Consider the following 16,569-nt stretch of genomic DNA (forward strand, 5'->3'; position numbering starts at 1 on the left):
GTGGGCCCACAGCTTTTTCAGTTATTACGTGTGCTGTGTTTCCTGAGGCACCAGATACTAAAACCATTCAAGTTATGGGGAAACAAATAAACAGGAGTGTCAGGGGTTCTGTTCATCCTGAGAGCTGGCTCTGAGGGAGCTGGACCAGTGTCAAATACTATCCATGTGTAAACAAAGGGCGACTTGATTTTGGGATAGCAGCCTCTGTGTTATTTCATGGGTCTCCATGTATTTGTATCTGACACGGGTCTCAATGTGTCTGAATATCTCACAGTCCCCCTATGTTATTGTCTCTGGGTCACTCTGTCTTTCTGTCAGTGTTGGGGTCAGTGCAGGTACGTACAGACCGGTGTCAGTTAGTTTATTTTCACCGTCTGTGTGCCAGTGCCTGTGTGTTATCACCCTGTGCCACTGACAACAGTTTTTTTTTGCCAGTCTCCCTCCTCCTCCATTGGTTGGGCTCAGCCTGCGAATTGTGGGCTGGAGAAAGCGAGGAACGCGACGTGCCGGCCGGATTGGAAGCTGCTGCTGGCTCAGCGCGCCCCTGGCTCACCGGGGCTCAGCCTAGGCTCCGCTGGCCGGCATACAGCCACAGTCTCTGGCTCTCCGGGAGGGTGTGTGTGTGTGTGTTGTGTTTGATGCCCGGCCTCTTCTCCCCCCCCCACCCCCCAGTGAGAAACCGCTGCAGCAATCAGCAGCTCGCAGGCCCGGAGATTCAGTTCCAGAGGGCGGTGCGGTACAGCAGAAGGTGGCAGTATTATTCTGAGCCCTGAGAGCTCTCCCCACACACACACACACACACTCACTCACACACAGTGCTAACAGGAAGTGTGTGCCGGAACACTATTACAACTTGTTGGCTTTCACCTGCAATTGGGAAAGAGGGACCCTTTCATCTGAGGCCAGGACATGGGAAACCTGGCCGAGGGGTAAGTCCTCGGTCTGGCTGCTCCCCTGTAATGTTTCAGTAGCTGGAGAGTGAGGAGCCGGCCCTCCTCCAGTCACCATGCTGCCCGGCGTCGGTGTGTTTGGCACCAGTTTGACGACCAGGGTGATCGTCCCTCTGCTCCAGAGCCAAGGCTTCCCGGTGAAAGCTCTGTGGGGGAGGACGCCAGAAGAAGCGGAGGAACTGGCGAAGGAGATGGACGTCCCTTTCTACACCAACAGGATCGACGATGTCTTGCTGCACCAGGATGTGGATCTGGTCTGCATTAACCTGCCGCCTCCGCTCACTCGCCAGATCGCTGTCAAGACACTGGGTAAGTTGGAGCAGATAGTTTTGTTTTCGACCTGGTCTTCTGTTTCAGCCAGGCAGAGTGGGCGAGGCAAATCCATCGTGGCTAGCACGCGTCCCCCCCCCACGGCTGTTCATTTATCTGCTTTAATTTGTTATTTTTTTTATGGGGGGGGGGTGGTGAGAGATGTCCATCTGCTTTAGGATGTTGTGATAGTAAATAATGGGTATAAAGATACATAAATATATTTGTGTTAGCCTGTTGGTCCCTTACATACACACAATCCTTAGTCAATTGCCTGATGAATGTATAATGTAAGGTATTACGCTATGCTGCTGTTTCCCTGGTTTCCAAACTGATCTTTCACTGCAGTGGCATTTCAAGCATAAGTAATGGACAACGGCAATTATGATGATTGATTTTTTACTCGATGGCTGAGAAAGACCACCATAAGTGATAAGGGACAAGCCTCATCACGTTAACCAGTGTTTTTTAAGGAGTAAAGTAAATAGAGAATGTGTCACAGTCAGTAACAGGATATAATAAAATACTAGCCAAACTGACACTTTGCCAGATAACTCATACATAGCTTTGTCACCCCCGAGTTATGATATATCTGGTTAAGAGGATATATTTCTTAAAGTATACTGCAACTGTGACTTTTTCTATTTATGCAAAATAGTATTTAAATTAATCTTTATTTTTGGTTAATACCACAAATTGTAGAGATAAGAAAATAGCTTCTCAGTTCCCAGAAGCTTATATGTCTAGGAAGTGATGTGTCACTTCCTTCACCTTGTGTTCAGTATGGTTTGTGTGACCATTTCAAAACAACATCTAACTCTTTATTTTAAAAAAATTGCTGAAATAATAAGGTCCCTTTGTTCCTTAATACTCTCTAGGTACCTACCATTCATTGTGTATGTCCTTTCTTTATAAGACTTCCCAAAATGCATCACCTCCACTCATCAGGATTAAATTCTATCTGCCATTGCTCTGCTCAATATACCAACTGATCAATATCAGAATGCCATCTGAGACTACCCTCCTCAGTATCAACAATACCATCAATTTTTGTGTCACCTGCAAACTTACTAATTGTGTACCTTATATATTCAATTCCAAGTCGTTAAAACACGAGACCTGCGCGGCAACTTTATCACACTGAAGGTGGTACATGTATGGAATGAGCTGCCTGAGTAAGTGGTGAAGGCTGGTACAATTGCAACATTTAAGAAGCATTTGGATGGGTATATGAATAAGAAGGGTGTGAAGGTATATGGACCGGATGCTGGCAGGTGGGACTAGATTGGGTTGGGATATCTGGTCGGCATGGACAGGTTGGACTGAAGGGTCTGTTTCCATGCTGTATGTCTCTAAAACTCTATGTAACAAATAGCAAGGGTCCCAGCACCGATCCCTTTGGTGCATTGCTGGTGACAAGCTTCCAGTCATGAAAACAACCCTCCACCATTGCCTCCTATTTTTAAGCCAATTTTGGATCCAGTTTGCCAACTTGCCTTGGATCCTATTGCCGCTCCGCTTTTAGACTATCCTGCCATGTGGATTTCCATGTTCTACACTTATCCATATATTTAATCACCTTTTTAAAAAAAAACTGTTAAATTAGATAGACAGGATCTCCCTCTCAAATCTGTGCTAACTATCCCTGATCAATGCCTGCCTTTCCAATTGTTGATTAATCCTGTCCCTCCCCAAACATTTCCCTACCACTGACATCAGACTAACTATGCCTATCTCTGTTGCCCTTACTGAACAAAGGAACCATGGTCTGGTGGCACAGCACCAGAAACTACTCTGCCTGAGTTTGCGTGGCCTTCCGCCATGTGCTCTGTTTGCCTCGCACAGTCCAAAATGTGCAGGTTAGGTGGATTGGTCACACTAAATTGCCCATAGTGTCGAGGGATGTGTAGGCTAAATGGATAAGTCATAACAAATGCAGGGATATGGGGGTTAGTCTGGGTGGAATGCTGTTCAGTGGGTCAGTGCAGATTCAATGGGCTAAATGGCTTCTATCTAAACTCTAGGGATTCTACAATATTAGTTATCCTCCAGTCATGTGGCACTTCACCTGTGGCCAGTGAAGTATTAAATATTTAACAGGCCCCGAGCAATCTCCTTCATTGCTATCATTGCAGCCTGGAATTGATCTCATCAGGTCCTAGGAATTATGCATCTTTATGCTCACTAAAAAATCTAATACCTCCTCCTTATTAATCTTGACTTGCTCTAGAACCTCACCATCCCAACTGAAATCTCCAAATACAATATCTTTCTCCGCTGTGAGACCGATAAGAAATATTAATATAAGATTGTATCCACATTTTCTGGCTCCATGTACTAATTGCCCCTTTAGTCTCTAATAGGCCCTACTCTTTCTACTATTACTTCTACATCTGATTGGGCCTTGCGTCTGACTTTACATCGACCTGTGTCCGATTCCTCTGACAAATTAGTGTAAGCCTTCCCAACAGCACAAGCAAACTTCCCAGGAAGAATATTAGAATTATTCCAGTTCAGATGCAACCCGTTCAGCTTGTATAGGTCCTACATACCTCAGAAGCTGTACCAATGATCCAAAAATCTAAAGCCCTCCCTCCTACACCATCCCTTTAGCCACGCATTCATCTGAACTTTCTTCCTACTCCTGTACTCAGTAACATGTGGCACTTGAAGTAATCTGGAGATTACAATTTTAGCAGAATTCCTCTTTAATCTATTACTTAATGCTCTGAATTCCTTCATTTTTTTAACCCATGTCATTGGTAACATGTACCATGCTAGCTGGCTGTTCGTCCTCCTCCTTCAGATTGCTCTGCAGCCGCTCTGAGACATCTCTGATCCTGGCACCAGGAGGCACCATGCCATTTGAGAGTCTCATTTGCAAACACAGAACTGCATGTCAGTTCCCCTTATCACTGAAGTTCTCCCAGTCTTTTTCCTCCCCTGCTGTGCAACAGAACCAACCACGATGCCATAAACTTGGTTGTTGCTACTTTCCTCTGAGAGATCATTTCCCCCAGCAGTATCCGGTATGGTATACCTGTTTGAGAGGGGGATGGTCACAGGGACTCCAGCACGATTTGCATACATTTACTAGTCTTCCTGGTGGTCACCAAATGCTTTTCTGTCTATGTAGCTCTTGCTTGTGACTTGACCAGCTCACTAAATGTGCTATCCACAACATCTTCAGTATCAAAGATGCTCCAAAGGGAGTCTATTCACAGCTCCAGCCACTCCATGTGGTCAATCAGGAGCTGCTGCTGAACACACCTTTTGTAAGCGTAGTCACCATTAACACTAAGAGTGTTAACTATTTCCCACCTATTGCAGGAAGAGCATTCCATGGGGCTGATTTCTCCTGCCTTTGTGAACCATTCCTAACAAACTACAAAACACAAAAATAAGGGCTTTACATTCTGTTTCCCCTCCCCCTGCAAGGAACTGCTTTCTAAGTCCCTAAAGTTCCTAAGCAGTCAATCCTCCTGGCCTGTGCCATTTATTGAACCCTGGTTTCGGTATCGGTGCTTTGCCTCTGGATTCCTCTCCTGTGCTGCTGCTCCAATGAACCTCGATCCACTCCACTCTTGCCACTGCTCCTTCCAACCTATTTTTGTTTCATCGACAAACTTACCATAGTATATTCACTTTCCGTATCCACGTCTTGAGATATTCAAAGACCGGCTCGATGGGCACAGTCCAAATTTAGGGTCCACACTGCACTCCAAAACACAGGCTCCCCGACTGCGCTCCAAAACACAGGCTCCCCGACTGCGCTCCAAAACACAGGCTCCCCGACTGCGCTCCAAAACACAGGCTCCCCGACTGCGCTCCAAAACACAGGCTCCCCGACTGCGCTCCAAAACACAGGCTCCCCGACTGCGCTCCAAAACACAGGCTCCCCGACTGCGCTCCAAAACACTGGATCCCCGACTGCGCTCCAAAACACTGGATCCCCGACTGCGCTCCAAAACACTGGATCCCCGACTGCGCTCCAAAACACTGGATCCCCGACTGCGCTCCAAAACACTGGATCCCCGACTGCGCTCCAAAACACTGGATCCCCGACTGCGCTCCAAAACACTGGATCCCCGACTGCGCTCCAAAACACTGGATCCCCGACTGCGCTCCAAAACACTGGATCCCCGACTGCGCTCCAAAACACTGGATCCCCGACTGCGCTCCAAAACACTGGCTCCGTGACTGCGCTCCAAAACACTGGCTCCGTGACTGCGCTCCAAAACACTGGCTCCGTGACTGCGCTCCAAAACACTGGCTCCGTGACTGCGCTCCAAAACACTGGCTCCGTGACTGCGCTCCAAAACACTGGCTCCGTGACTGCGCTCCAAAACACTGGCTCCGTGACTGCGCTCCAAAACACTGGCTCCGTGACTGCGCTCCAAAACACAGGCTCCGTGACTGCGCTCCAAAACACAGGCTCCGTGACTGCGCTCCAAAACACAGGCTCCGTGACTGCGCTCCAAAACACAGGCTCCGTGACTGCGCTCCAAAACACAGGCTCCGTGACTGCGCTCCAAAACACTGGCTCCGTGACTGCGCTCCAAAACACTGGCTCCGTGACTGCGCTCCAAAACACTGGCTCCGTGACTGCGCTCCAAAACACGGGCTCCGTGAGTGCGCTCCAAAACACGGGCTCCCCGACTGCGCTCCAAAACACGGGCTCCACACTGCGCTCCAAAACACGGGCTCCACACTGCGCTCCAAAACACGGGCTCCACACTGCGCTCCAAAACACGGGCTCCACACTGCGCTCCAAAACACGGGCTCCACACTGCGCTCCAAAACACGGGCTCCACACTGCGCTCCAAAACACGGGCTCCACACTGCGCTCCAAAACACGGGCTCCACACTGCGCTCCAAAACACTGGATCCCCGACTGCGCTCCAAAACACTGGATCCCCGACTGCGCTCCAAAACACTGGATCCCCGACTGCGCTCCAAAACACTGGATCCCCGACTGCGCTCCAAAACACTGGATCCCCGACTGCGCTCCAAAACACAGGCTCCGTGACTGCGCTCCAAAACACTGGCTCCGTGACTGCGCTCCAAAACACTGGCTCCGTGACTGCGCTCCAAAACACTGGCTCCGTGAGTGCGCTCCAAAACACGGGCTCCGTGAGTGCGCTCCAAAACACGGGCTCCGTGAGTGCGCTCCAAAACACGGGCTCCCCGACTGCGCTCCAAAACACGGGCTCCACACTGCGCTCCAAAACACGGGCTCCACACTGCGCTCCAAAACACGGGCTCCACACTGCGCTCCAAAACACGGGCTCTGCGACCGCACTCCAAAACACGGGCTCCCCGACCACGCTCCAAAACACAGGGTCCCCGACCGCACTCGAAAACACAGGCTCCGTGACTGCATTCCAAACACAGGCTCCGCGACTCCACTCCAACACACAGTCTCCGCGACTGCACTCCAAAACACGGGCTCCGCGACTGCACTCCAAAACACGGGCTCCACACTGCACTCCAAAACACAGGCTCCCCGACTGCACTCCAAAACACGGGCTCCCCGACTGCACTCTAAAACACGGGCTCCGTGAGTGCACTCGAAAACACAGGATCCGTGACTGCACTCCAAAATACAGGCTCCACACTCCACTCCAAAACACGGGCTCTGCGACTGCACTCCAAAACACGGGCTCTGCGACTGCACTCCAAAACACGGGCTCTGCGACTGCACTCCAAAACACGGGCTCCACACTGCGCTCCAAAACACGGGCTCCACACTGCACTCCAAAATACAGGCTCCACACTCCACTCCAAAACACGGGCTCCGTGAGTGCGCTCCAAAACACGGGCTCCCCGACTGCGCTCCAAAACACGGGCTCCACACTGCGCTCCAAAACACGGGCTCCACACTGCGCTCCAAAACACGGGCTCCACACTGCGCTCCAAAACACGGGCTCCACACTGCGCTCCAAAACACGGGCTCCACACTGCGCTCCAAAACACGGGCTCCACACTGCGCTCCAAAACACGGGCTCCACACTGCGCTCCAAAACACGGGCTCCACACTGCGCTCCAAAACACGGGCTCCACACTGCGCTCCAAAACACGGGCTCCCCGACTGCACTCCAAAACACGGGCTCCCCGACTGCACTCCAAAACACGGGCTCCCCGACTGCACTCCAAAACACGGGCTCCGTGAGTGCACTCCAAAACACGGGCTCCGTGAGTGCACTCGAAAACACAGGATCCGTGACTGCACTCCAAAATACAGGCTCCACACTCCACTCCAAAACACGGGCTCTGCGACCGCACTCCAAAACACGGGCTCCCCGACCACGCTCCAAAACACAGGGTCCCCGACCGCACTCGAAAACACAGGCTCCGTGACTGCATTCCAAACACAGGCTCCGCGACTCCACTCCAACACACAGTCTCCGCGACTGCACTCCAAAACACGGGCTCCGCGACTGCACTCCAAAACACGGGCTCCACACTGCACTCCAAAACACAGGCTCCCCGACTGCACTCCAAAACACGGGCTCCCCGACTGCACTCCAAAACACGGGCTCCGTGAGTGCACTCGAAAACACAGGATCCGTGACTGCACTCCAAAATACAGGCTCCACACTCCACTCCAAAACACGGGCTCTGCGACTGCACTCCAAAACACGGGCTCTGCGACTGCACTCCAAAACACGGGCTCTGCGACTGCACTCCAAAACACGGGCTCTGCGACTGCACTCCAAAACACGGGCTCCCCGACCACGCTCCAAAACACAGGGTCCCCGACCGCACTCGAAAACACAGGCTCCGTGACTGCATTCCAAACACAGGCTCCGCGACTCCACTCCAACACACAGTCTCCGCGACTGCACTCCAAAACACGGGCTCCGCGACTGCACTCCAAAACACAAGCTCCATGACTGCACTCCAAAACACAGGCTCCCCGACTGCACTCCAAAACTCGGGCTGCATGGACTGCACTTGAATCATGGGCTTCATGACTGCACTCCAAACAGAAGCTTCACAACAACATTGCAAATATGGGCTTCCTGACTGTATCACATTATGTAAACACTGTTTGTAACACTCTAAATATCAGTGTCTGCGATGTACTAGTGAATTTAGAGTTATTTATTGAATTTCATTGTGGCTTCACTAGTTCCAAATACCTTTGCCCATAGTCCCCACTGTTTAGATTTCTGGTTGTGCTCCAAACAGGAAACCCCAACTACCTTTCCTTACATAGACACCCATTGTCTATATTGCATAGTGTAAACATTCATGCTACATTTTAAGTGTAAGTATCTTACTGACACCATACTATGTAGATTACACTCTATTATGCAAATATCCCTGAATACAATGTGTGACATGGACATCCTGGTTTATATCTTTACACATCCCAGCTATAATATAAGTGTAAATATTTTGGCTGCATTCCATATAGACTTCTCTTACCGTTAATTGTCTCACTTCCCCTAATTACACACATTCCTTAATATAAATACACAATACACACACAGGCCTGAGGAACTGATACCATCATCCGTGCATGAAAATGTGAAAATTATACACCGAGCGCTGGCTTCAGGTCTCCACTATCAGAATGTTTGTCTTGGTCCGAGGATGCACAGTAGTCACTTCACAGTGGTGTAGTTGAAAAGTTGAAAACATTTACCAGATGTAAAAACATGTTTTATGATAAGATTGATCCAAACTGTTTCTGGTTCAGACCACAAGGCTATGAAGCATTTACAATTAAAATGACCACCTTTACTCGGCGAGTTGAAGAGATTGGTTAGTGGTAAAATGGACAATTTACATTTGGGCAAAATTACATTTTGGGGCAGAATAGAGGCAGTGCCACATTTTAAACATTTCTGCTATATCTGACCTGTTGCATCTCTGCCTTATCTGAAGAATGTTGCATCCTTACAAACAAGAAGGCAGACTTGTTCCAACATGTTATCTTTGTATGAACTTCTCCCAGCATTTTTATGCTTCTTGAGACTGTCAGAGATGTAGTTATCTGTAATCCCAGAAATATATTTTCCAGGTGAAACAGAAAATTGCTCAAGATTTGCTAATCAGGTAAATCAAAGTCCATCTGGAGATTAATCCACAGGGCAGATAAATCTTTCTGATAGAAACATATGAAAATTCACACTTCAAAAGCTAATGGCTTTCTCTTTGCACAAGCAACTGTTGGTACTTTGTCCCTAAGTCTACATGTAACATGGCAAAGAGCTTTGAGTTAACTGAACTGAGGGTGGCATTATAGCTGAGTGGTTAGCACTGCTGACTTACAATGACAGGGACCTAGGTTTGATTCCAGTCTTGGGTGACTGTGTGGAATTTGCACGTTCTCCCCGTGTCTGCGTGCATTTCCTCCCACAATCCAAAGATGTGTAGGTTACATGAATTGGCTATGCTAAGTTGCCCATAGTGTTCAGGGATGTGAAGGTTAGGTGCATTAGTTAGGGGAATGGGTCTGGGAGGGTTACTCTTTAGAGGGTCAGTGTAGACTTGTTGGGCCAAATGGCCTGTTTCCATACTGTAGGAATTCAGTGACTAAACATGGTTTTATGACGTTCATAATTTTAGTGGCTATACAGTGATTCACGAATTGAACATCACAGAGGTCACAGTATGAGCACCCATGTCACAAGGTTATGACTTCCTGCCATGGAGCTGACTGCATCACTGAAATTTCCAACAGGAACTAAACATTTTCCCTTAGCTCAGTTGATGCTTCACTTGTTTGTGAGTCAGAAGGATGTAAGGTCAATTCCCATTCTGGGATTTGAATATATAACCATATTTTACATTTTTGTATAATATTAAGAGAGTTGCTGAATTATCTGAAGTGCTACTTTTCATATTTGCATAGTACAGTTGGTGTACAGCAATGGTTATAGTTATTGCATTATAGGAAGCATGTGATCTCACCAGAGAGAAAGGAGGGAAAAAATACATTGATTCCAGCATACTTGAAACGAACTTGTCAGTTGATGACTCCTGCCCCAGAATTTGAAGACTTCCCTCCTGCACCATGTCCCAAGCCACTTATTGGTCTTCCTGAAATTCCAGGGAAGATTTTGCGAATGTCTACCATTCCTAGCTATGTAGGTTTAAATTGCTTGCAGCGAGTGACTCATCTCTGATTGTTCTTGTAACTGATAAGAAAGAGGACTTTTCATGATGCATTTACAATGGAAAACTGCTTTAGAAAAACTCAGTGAGATGCTGACCTTTCATTTCTGAAACATTAAATTCAAATTCAGCTTGTTTAAGTGGATGAGAGGATTTTTCTGATGGTTCTGTGAAAGTTTGAGAAGTCTGAACCTAGCTCTTAGTGGCATAGGCCCATCAGGAACCTGCTGTTAATATGCTTCTAATTGTGCATAACATTAGGTGAGGCAACAGGATAAAGGTGTGGCAAATGGAAAAAATGTTCCCCGGCAGCTTAGAATCCTCTTCTGTGCGAATCAGGGACACATTTTTACAGCAGATGGACCTCCTCTTGGCATCAGGCTCAACTAAATGTTATACCTCATTTGGGAATTTTTGGTGCTGACATTGGGGACTGAAATGGAAATGTTGTCAATCCCTGTCCTAATAACTCTTATTTAAATGTTCACAAGAAACATTAAAAGAAACCTCATTCTTTTTATGGTGTCATTTGGATCATACTGTTTTTGGCAGTATCCATGGAAACCCTGTCTTTTAGTAATGTACATTGAGTGATGCCAGAAGCTTTGGCTGATTTACATTAGCTTAATATTGGTAGCAGTATGTGAAATTTAGCTGTTTTTGTTTGTCAAATTTAGGTGTACCTCTCACATTCTTCAAAATTTTCAAAGCACTGAAAGACCAATGAATTGCTTTGGTATTGTAGTCTCCATTGTTTGGTAGGTGAAGGAATGATCTCCTGATTTATATTAGAGTCCTGTACAAACTTGTACATGTAATTATATGATAAAGTCTCAATGGAATTCGGCTACATCAGGTTACATACAGCACAGGATTTTGCTGCCACAGCAGTGGCCCAATGCTGTGCAAAAATGTGTGGAGCTGGTGTACGTGGACAGATGACAGGATTTCACCCCGCATTTTATTATCAGCTGTCAGTTGTGGGACTTTTGGCAAGGGAACCCTTCAATTATTGGCATCAGGCAGGTCCTAGCACCTGGAGCTTGCATGCAGCTGGATTTTTATATGAGTTTAAGTAGCAGTTAGTCTAGAATCAAGAGGTGAGCGTTGGGCAGCTGAGGAGACAGTATAGAGATGATACCAGAAAGAGGAAGGATCACCCCCATGCACCAGCAATACCTTGAGGCATATTTGGAAACGTATAAGGTTGTTCCATAAGGTAATGGTTCTGAAAGGGTTAATATCCATGTTTCCATGACCCGATCCAATGTACTGATGTCACACATCACAGTGTCTGTGAGTGGAGTCAAGGAGTTCCACTGTAGCTTTCAGGGGGAACGGTTGCATTTTTACCACCTGTCTAAAATCCTGACCAAATATTGTTATTGCTACCATGCAATAAACCTCCTTGTTACCTCACCTTTGCTGTTGATATTCTATCGTGGTAAATCCTTTACCACCAATCACTGGACAGGCCCAAAAGCAAAGACAAAGGAGGATTTGTGGCAGCAGTCTACCTCAAACTACCCTAATCTGGTACCACATACTGGTAGAAGTGGAAAACACCATAAGGTACCAGGAGTGGTCATCTGAGAAAATACCGTAGTTATGAAACCTTTTACATATACATTGTCACGAAGCAGTCCATTATCCGAGATTACGAAATCTGGGTTTCTATGTGTTGCACAAATACCCTTCAACGATATAACCGCTGCTTCAGATGTCTGATCCAGGACTTGCGTGACGTCTCTCCATCTGGAATAGCAGTTTACTACTATCAAGAACATTTTACCTTTGTGTTCAGGTCATCCCAAGACATTTCCATGGCCTTTACAGGAAAGAAGTCAATATCATTGGTTCTCTTTTCACCTGAGGATAAACAGCCCAAGTCGCACAAGTTGATGCCATCTTTTCCAACTGTTTTGAGAGACTTTACTGCTAAAAAGAATATCTTGCATTTGGTAATGTATATTGAGTTTCAAAACTCTCGAATGACAATCGTTCATTATAAATGAGTAAATAATTGACCACATTGAGGTGTTTCTCTGTTTAGACTACTGTCTGGGAATGGGATTGTGTGGTATGTATGCTGGCCTTTCTATGATGAATTACTCTCTGACCTGAACACATTCTTCAATAGATTTCTGTGCATCTCTGATTTCATTCAGTTGCTGAGTGGTTGCTGAAAAGGTTGTGTTTGGTGTCAATTTTAACCTTTCTACACCTTCAACTAAAACCTACATCATGTTGATGCTGAAAGATAGTGTGTTGAAGCAAAACCTTCCAAATGGTATAATGAAGGTTGTGGGCAGTTTAGATTCTTCATTGAAGGGTAGTTGCCAAAAAACAAAACTTGCACCTAGTTTCATGAAGATTGAACTCTGCCAATTTTGCTAAGTTCTCTTCAACACACAACATCGGCTGAACTTATGTTCCATTGTTTCGTTCAGCCGGGTTGGGCCTATGCAGATTCCAATCGATCCATTGGGTTTGATAATGAGATCAGACCCGTGCACCAAATGTTAATTTTGCAACGGAGAAAGTGAGGACTGCAGATGCTGGAGATCAGAGCTGAAAATGTGTTGCTGGAAAAGCGCAGCAGGTCAGGCAGCATCCAAGGAGCAGGAGAATCGACGTTTCGGGCATGAGCCCTTCTTCAGGAACCCCTTGATTTAATATACAGTGAGTTTTTTTCTTTACTTTTGACCTGAGTGGACAATAAACATATCGACGTATGAACAAACATACTAGCTTTGTTTCAGGGTTTGGAATGATATAGTATGTTGTCTTCAGCTTTTTTGGTCCTGAGAATGGCTTTTTTGGTCCTGAAGCTCATAGCTGATCTGAGGAAGGGTCACTGGACTCTAATTAACTCTAATTTCTCTCCACAGATGCTGCCACATCTGCTGAGCTTTCCCAGCAATTTCTATTTTTGTTTCTGATTTCCAGCATCCGTAGTTCTTTTGATTTTTCTTTTGGTTTTTCATAGAGATGATCTCCCTGGTTTTCCAGTTCTTGTACTCTACAAGTCAGATTCAGGTTGATACTGGCTTTCCTGGTTAAGAGAGAAGAACTCTCGTTCAGTATCACATAAGGTGTCTCTGTCTCTGTACTGAAGGGTTGCCTTCAGTAGTCCTGGACCATGTAGTTTTATGCCTGGCAGCACAAGAGAACTTCTCTCCAATTAGAGTTTAGCATTGAAAAGTGCCAAAACGGCTATGTCTGTATCAAACTTAAAGCATATTTTACTAGGACTTCAGCACTCCAGTCGCTTCTGCTTGGCTCATTGATCTCACTAAAAGAATACATCTCAACATTATTAATATCTTCCATTTTATGGAACTAACCTTCTTTTCTGGTCCTCTCTTTTGGCTTATTGTACACAGGCTTCACAAACAGCATGTATCATTTGGGATGGGAAATCTTCTTGAAAAAATAAAATTTAACCTCTTTGTTAGGACAATTTAGCACTGGTGTTTTTCTGTTACAGTATAACAGTTAGCTGGGATAGTTGATAAATGCTGTTTCTGCTTCCTGGTTCTCTTAAGAATTTTTACCCTGGATCAGTCGCTTTTATGATTTGTTTCTCCCTGTCACTCCGAACCTCAGAACGATTTTACTTTCTGACCTCAGCTTGTCTGCTCAGGTGAACTGCCTTTATTAATGGTGCGCCATCAACTGCCTGCAGGTGATTCAACAGTCTATGACTCTGGCGACAACTCATTCCCTGATTACTTCTTCTTTTAAGCTGCCATGCTCACACTTCTCTGCAACTCTGTGCAGATCATTGATAAAAGTATCAATGCTTTACTGTCACTCAATGAACAGTTAGCTGGGACAGGTGATTCATGCTGTTCCTGCCGTCTGGACTTTTGTATAACCACCTCACTGGATGCTCTTATTAAATTTAGCCTGCTCAACAATTATGTTCTTTTGCAGGTTAAATTAGGCACTAATGCTTTTATTTACTTGCTTGTACATAACCCTTCATTGATCATTTGCCTGACTACAATAATGCACTGGCCTGTGACTGCTTAGCTTTGCAGCAAGGGGAGATATAATAAAATATTCCTTGGTATTAATTCAGCCACACTTCCTTTTTGATTGGGACCTGTGATTCGCTTGAAGCTTTATGTTCCCTACCACCAAATAATAATTTTGGTCTAGTTGTGCTATTAAAGAATAGTTATAGAGCCTGCTAAGATAAGGAAAGTGTTAACTTTATTGAAGAAACATCTTAGTCTGGCTTTAACTTGTTACTAGGCTGCAAGAGAGATCAAATTCATGTGTCATTACATCATTTCTTATGATTAGCATATCGCACAGTCAGAATAAATCCATTATACTACAGCAAATCACTTCAGCCCTACCTTCTGCGGAGCCTTCAAACATGTTCATTTGGCTTGGTTAAGGCCATATGATGCAGACAGCTTCACAAACCATGCTCGATCTCTTCACAACACTGCTGGTGCTGACTAACCTCACCTTGTTTCAGTAGGCCTTCCAGCTCCTCATCTGCTGAGAATGGCAGTGAAAGGTTAGAATTATCTGGGAAAATCCTGGTCTGTTGGGTCCTTAAGTATGTTGCCTGCTTTTGATCAGTTTGCTGGTGATTTGCCCTGCCTGCCACTTTGGGAAAAATGGTCAATGACGAGAAGACGTGAGGGAGTCTGCCTGATGCAGCCTCATATTATTTTAAAAGCATTCCCTTCCTGCCTTCCTGCGTAAAGTTCAGGCCTACAGTCCAGGGGAAGAGTGGACCTAACAGTTTCAGTTTTGTTAGGGAATTGACTATAGGAAAACTTGTCAAGAGTGTGTTGCTGGAAAGGCACAGCAGGTCAGGCAGCATCCAAGGAGCAGGAAAACCGACATTTTGGGCAAAAGCTCTTCAATTCCTGATGAAGGGCTTTTGCCCCAGACGTCAATTTTCCTGCTCCTCGGATGCTGCCTGACCTGCTGTGCTTTTCCAGCACCACACTCTCGACTCTAATCTCCAGCACCTGTAGTCCTCACTTTCACCTATAGGAAAATTGTACAGGCTTCAGCGGGCAAAGAATAACATAAAAGCAGCTCACATGTCAGCTTCAGTCATCTAACAGCTCTCACTTTAGTGTCAGAAAGCTTTTTGTCCAAGCTTTGGTCAGAATTTGACAGAGTGTTGTACTGTTAAATGATGCCATATTCCAGATGAAATATTAAACAGAAGCTCTATCCATTTGTTAGATGGTTATGAACGACATATGGATCTATCTAAAAGAGATCAGGGAGTTCTGCTGGTGTCCCAGTTAATATTTTTTCCCCAACCAACATTATCAAATACAGATTCTCAGTCAGCCATTTACTGTGGAATTTTTAATGTATGCAAACTCTCTGTTTCATTAACATATATTCACAAGTAATTCATTGGAGGTCCTGAAACAAATTTTATCTCAGTATAATTGATGGACATTTTTAACTCTATGATTTGAAATGCCAGGGTTTCAAATGTTATCTGGCACACCATAAAATTGACTAAAAAAGGCAGTAACCTTAACCACTTCTGTCAATTATTTTCTTTTCAATAAATGGAAATTGTGTGGCAACTGGCATTGTTTGATAAACTGAGTCACCAACATGCTGATCCAAATTATTATCAGAGGATGATGTCTACTTCCTGTTTAGTACTGAAACACTCAATGACTGAAGTCAAAACTCCTGAGATTATGTTTGCCACTGAACAAAAGTTTCACAAAAAAGTAGATATGAATAAAGTACGTGAGCAAGATCAAAAAAGCTTATTTGAATGCGAGGTTGTAGGAGGTCCTCCAGTGTCACCGGCATTCATGATTGTTTCCCCTCTGGAATATTTTCCAGAAGTTAGGATATATAAAATTTACTGAGGACACTAAATCCTCATTCAGGTGCATTTCCAGAGATACTCTTGTCAATTTTTGTTTGGGAGCTGTGGATGTGGGAGAAGAAATTCTGAGATTTAATCAGTCAGTACTAACTTAAGTTAGCCTGAAGGAGGGTCAAATTACAGCTTCAAAAGGGCACAGAAGTAACAAAATATACTTAGCACCTTTGCAAGGCTCTGTTCTCTATGTGAAATCAAGCAGCAATATTTATAGAATTGCACTCAGAAAATTGCACTTGACAAAATTTCTCTTTATATGAGCAATGTTTTCATTTTACAGCAACC

The 16,569-nt window shown here is 45.5% G+C and overlaps 1 protein-coding gene across 1 annotated transcript in view; it reads left to right on the forward strand.

The window, feature by feature from the left end:
• The first annotated feature begins 596 nt into the window (after positions 1-596).
• Positions 597-16,569, forward strand: part of LOC122564324 (glucose-fructose oxidoreductase domain-containing protein 1) — a 111,779-nt gene continuing 95,806 nt past the window's right edge. Inside the window, exon 1 of the mRNA XM_043719038.2 lies at positions 597-1,259. Coding sequence (XP_043574973.1) covers positions 1,007-1,259 — 253 coding nt within the window. The 5' untranslated portion in view covers positions 597-1,006. The remainder of the gene's footprint in view (positions 1,260-16,569) is intronic.

The sequence above is a fragment of the Chiloscyllium plagiosum genome, unplaced genomic scaffold (genome assembly GCF_037043375.1).
Source record: "Chiloscyllium plagiosum isolate Xiang-an unplaced genomic scaffold, Cpla_swu_hap1 HiC_scaffold_34, whole genome shotgun sequence".
Lineage (NCBI taxonomy): Eukaryota > Metazoa > Chordata > Chondrichthyes > Orectolobiformes > Hemiscylliidae > Chiloscyllium > Chiloscyllium plagiosum.